The 5,139-nt window shown below is 44.7% G+C and overlaps 1 protein-coding gene across 1 annotated transcript in view; it reads left to right on the top strand.

Annotated features, from left to right (window-relative positions):
- RNF212 (ring finger protein 212) overlaps positions 1 to 5,139 on the top strand; it is a 142,134-nt gene that overhangs the window by 117,365 nt on the left and 19,630 nt on the right. Inside the window, exon 3 of the mRNA XM_006893646.1 lies at positions 4,499 to 4,560. Within this exon, the coding sequence (XP_006893708.1) occupies positions 4,499 to 4,560 (62 nt within the window). The remainder of the gene's footprint in view (positions 1 to 4,498; positions 4,561 to 5,139) is intronic.

Raw genomic sequence — 5,139 nt, 5'->3', positions numbered from 1 at the left:
AAGGATTCTGAAGCTTCGTCTGATGTACTTTGGGCATGTTGCAAGGAGTGACAAGTCCTTGGAGAGGGACATCATGTTTGGGAGGGTGGAAGGACAGCACAGGAGAGGAGGACCCGTGATGAGATGAATCAGTTCAGTGATTGGGGTGGCAGGAGTAGGTTTGTCAGAGACGGTGAGACTGGCACAGGACAGAGCAGGGTTTAGGGCTCTTGTATAAAGCGTTGCTTTGAGTTACAAGTGGTTTGATGGCACATAACAGGTGAGGGGTGGTGAGCGGAGGAAGATGACACCTCAGAGGCAGGAAAGAGGGTAAATTTTTTCTATGTTAGGTAAGTGTAGAGGAGAGGGCTGAAAGACTTAAGGTGAGTCATGACTGAAGGCCTTTTCCCCCCTCCATTGATAATTGTAGGGATCCTTTGTGAACATCCCACACAGGGAAATATTTTTAAAAGTCACTCCCCCAAAATAATGGAATGTAACTGTATGTATACACATCCACTATCTGCTACAATCTGCATATTTCTTGTGATGGTGCTTCGGCACCATTGGAATCCATGACCTTGTCCATCCCTTTGTGTGTTATGCTCTATTTCTGTCCACTTGTTGGCTGCCTTGGCCCACAAGAGAAGACAACAGTTGGGTTTGCCTGGCTTTGGACCTTGTCTGGGTGTGTCCGTGGAAAGACAAGGAATGAGGCAGCTGCGACATTGATACCATCAGCCACAGGCTCCCAACTGGGTGGAGGATAAATGGAGCTGGGACAGCGTGGGAAAGTGGCAGGGCCTGGGGAAACATTCTTGAGTGCTCAGAGCTGATCAGCTGAGATAGGGAAGAGCTGTCCAGGTCCAGGGCATGGCAGTGGAGGACAGCACCATGGCAAAATTGCATGAGGTGGTTGTTGTGTGCCATCGAGTCAACTATGACTCAGTGGCCCTACAACAATGGTTCTGAATCTTGTCCTGTCCTGCGTAAACCTCGCCGTCTCAGACACACCTGACCCCACTGCCACAGTCTCTGTGATGATCTAGCTAATCAAGAGTCTTCTCTCCTGCACAGACCTTCCACCCTCCCAAGCATAATGTCCTTCTCCAAGGGCTGGCCCCTCTTGACCATGTGCTCAAAATCTGTGAGACAAAATCCTTGCCTCTAAGGAACAACCTGCTTTCACTCTCTGCAGGACAGACCTGTTTGATCTTTTGTCAGTCCATACTCTTTTTCATGATAAGGGGAAGGAAACTTCTCAGCTAGATATTAATAACCATCAAGTCTAGATTTCCCAAGGCAATGATTAGAATTTCAAGGAGTGGAAGACATTACTAGAAGTCGCTTCATTTGCCTCACATATGCCTTACACGTCACAGAAACTTGAGAAAATATCTATTCCATGAATGAAGAAATGCTCTGTCCAAAATATAGGCTACATTGTGCAGTATTCCAGAGATGAGATGGTGTTATTGTATGTGTGCCATCACTTCAATTGTGACTAAGAACAACAGCTCTGAAGCCTGCCCTGTCCTGAGCCAGTCTCACTGATGCCAACATACTGAATCCCATTTTCCTAGTTACCATGTCAATCTATCGCATCCAGGGTCTTCCTCTTCTGTGCTGTCCGTCCACCCTTCCAACCATGATGTCCTTCTCCAAGGACTGGTCCCTCCTGGCCACATACCCAAAGTATATGAGACAGAGCTTCAGAATCTTTGCATCCAAGGAAAAACTTGGTTTTGCCCTCTCCAAGACAGACCTATTTGTTCTCCTGGTAGTCTATGGTATGTTCAGTGCTCTTCTCCAGAGCTATAATTCAAAGGCATCAATTTTTTTTTCTGTTGTCCTTAGTCATTGTCCAGCTCTCTGATGTCTAGCAAGTGATTATGAAGACCATGGCCTGGATCTGTACAGCTTAGTCTCCAGACTGACGTCATTGCTCTTTAGCACTCTGGAGAGGTCCCTGACAGCTGACTTCCCCAATGTAATTTGTCTGGTTTCCTGACTGCTGGTGCCAAGAGTGTTGATTTTGGAGCTGAGCAAGCTGAAATTGTTAACAGCCTCAGTTTCTTCACCATCATGTTGCTGCCAGATGGCCCAATGGAAAGAATCTTTGTCTTCTTGATGTTAAGTTTCAATCCATACTGAAGACTATAGTCCTTGACCTTTTGCAGTAATTGCTTAAGGTCCTCCTCAGTTTCAGCAAGCAAGGTTGTACCATCTGTATAACATAGGTTGATCAGTCTTCCTCCAATCCTGATGCCACATTCCTCCTCATAAATTTGAGCTTCCCAAATGATCTGTCCTGCATTAAAAGGTGTGGAGATGGGATGCATCCCTGACACACTCCTTTCCTGGTTTTGAACAATGCAGTGTTTCCTTGCTCTGTTCTGACAACTGCCTCTAGGTCCAAGTATAGTTTTTGTATGAGCACAGTTGAGTGTTCTGCTTTCTTCTCAAGGTCAGCCACAATTTATTGTGATCTATGCAATGAAATGCCTTTGCATAGTCAGTGAAGCCAGAAAGACATTCCTCTCATACTCTTTGCTTTCAGACAAGATCCATCTAACATTGTTTCAGCTCATAGATACAGCCCTGGATGTGCTCTCAAGTCTGTGCCAGGAAATTTAGAGGACAGCTGCCTGGCCAACTGACTGGAAGAGGTCCATATTTGTTCCTATTCCCAAGAAAGGTGATCCAACAGAATGTGAAAATTACCAAATAATATCATTAATATCACATGCAAGCAAACGATTGCTGAAAATCATACAAAACTGGCTAGAGCAATATATTGGGAACTGTCAGACATTCAGGCTGGGTTCAGAAGTAGCTGTGGCACCACCAGGAATATCATTGCCCATGTTAGATGGATCCACACTGATAAGAGATAATACCAGAAAGATGTGTGTGTTTTTATTGACTATGCAGAGGTATTTGACAGACAAATTATGGCTGATATTGAGAAGACTAGAAATCCCTGAGTGTTTGATTGTGCTCATGTGAAACCTGTACCCAAATCAAGAGGCTGTGGTGGGAACAGAACAAGAGAACACTATATGGTTTAAAATTAAGAAATGAATGTATTACGGTTTTATCCTCTCTCCATACTTTTACAAATCATTGAAGAAGCTGTACGCTGTTGACACTAGGATTGGAGGAAGATTCAGCAGCAGCCTACATTATACAGGTGACACAACCTTGCTTGCTGAAAGTGAGGAGGACTTGAAGCGCTTGGCCCAGAAAAGCAAAGTCTAGAGCCTTCGCTGGGAGCTCTGGAGACCTAGCCTTAAGGAGCTGCACTGCAGTCCCAAAGGCGTGCAGTTCAAATGAGCCAGCTTCTCCATGGGACAATGGACAGTCTCCTGTGTGCAATTTACTGTCTCTGAAAACCTGCTGGATGGTCAACTCTGGGTCAGTTCTGACCTGATGGTCTACAGCAACAAAAGTTGTCCTTGTGGATTGCATCTCAGTGTCAAGAAAACAAAAATTCTCATTGTTGTGGTAGGCAACATCATATTTGGAGAAAAGACTGAAATTGTCAACAACTTCGTCTTACTTGGATCCACGGTTAACACACTTGGTACCAGCAGTCAGGAGATAGGACACATTTTACATTGGGAAAGTCTGCTGTGTGGGATCTCTCCAAATGACTGAAGAGCAATGATAAAAGTTTAAAGACGAAGGTGGGCCTGACTGAGGCCATGGTCTTTTCATTCACTTACTGTGAAATCTGAGAACTGTACAGTGAATAAGGAGGACAGCAGAAGAATTGGTTCACTTGAACTGTGGTGTTGGAGAAGAGTGCTGAAGAAAGATCCCAGTGCCAAAAACAAACAAACATGCCTTGGAGAAAGTACAGCTTCTTGGAGGCAGAGAGGACAAAGCTTCGTCTCACATACTTTGGGCATGTTGTTGCGAGAGCTGTTCCTTAGAGAGGGACATAATGCTTGGAAGGTCGGCAAAAGAGAGAAAGTCTTTAAAGGAGATAGGCTGACACAGTGACTGCAGCAGTGGGTTCTAGTGTGTCGGAAGTTGTGAGGATGACCCAGGATAGTACAGGGTTCAGATAACACTTTTCATAGAGCCTCTGAGAAATACACATTTGGCAGAAATAAACAATCTTAAGTTTACATTTGAATTTACTCTAATTGCAAGAAAGCTGCATTGCAATCCCAAAGGCACATGATTAAAGCCCACCGTCTTCTCCACGGGAGAGAGATGGACAGTCTCCTCCTGTGTGATTAACTGAAGACCGGCCAGAGGGTCAGCTATGGGTCCATTCTGACTTGACAGTACGCAGCAACTATGTTAATTATGTCACTTGTATTCCCCGGTTCTGATGCCACACAGTGACCTACAGGACAGGAAGGAACTGCCCCATCGAGTGTCCCAGGGTGCAGTCATTACAGGGACAGGTGGCCAGGTCTTTTCTTCACTAAACACCACCTAACAATTAGCTGCCTTTAAATGCTCTGTTTGCTATAATACACTCCAGTTTGCTTTTGTTTTGCAGGTAAAAAGGACGAATGCTTGGTCTGTAAAACTCCTTGTCAGACAGTTTTACTTTCAAAACACGTAAGTTTGAAATCTGTGGTAAACTAATCACAGACATCTTTCCTTTTTAAATTTGAAATTTAATTTTCAGTCGTTCGTGGTACTTTGCATTTTCATCCATTTTTTGAAGATTAACTAGACAGCTTTATAAGATTGTGAGTCAGAATGCCAGTACCTTCGGGATGTTAAAAGCCTGGGTACTCCTTAAAACACAGTCATGGTATTACTTGGCGTTTCAGCCACAGATTGTTTTTCTTCATGGATTTTTTGGGGTTTCGTGAAAGTGAGAAATGCATTTCTCCTGGACAGCTCTTAAGAGAACACACTCTAAAGTTGGCAAAAAAAGTCAAACCTGGGGCTGCTGAGGTGACCCTGTAGGACAGAGGAGACCTGCCCCTCTGGGTGTCCAAGGCTGTGGATCATAACAGGCACAGACTACCACCTCTTTCTCCCGCTGGCTTTCCCATTAGTAACAGGGTGTTTAACCACTGCGCCACCAGGGCTCATCTGTTGTTTTCATGGGGTCAGGGAACCGATGGGAACCTGAAACATGGGTGGACCTTTTTAAATTCATTGTGGGCCTCGGGCCTGGTTGTTGTT

The sequence above is a fragment of the Elephantulus edwardii genome, unplaced genomic scaffold (genome assembly GCF_000299155.1).
Source record: "Elephantulus edwardii isolate Elephantulus edwardi_28Jun2011 unplaced genomic scaffold, EleEdw1.0 scaffold00129, whole genome shotgun sequence".
Lineage (NCBI taxonomy): Eukaryota > Metazoa > Chordata > Mammalia > Macroscelidea > Macroscelididae > Elephantulus > Elephantulus edwardii.
This window is presented reverse-complemented; position numbering and strand designations above follow the sequence as displayed.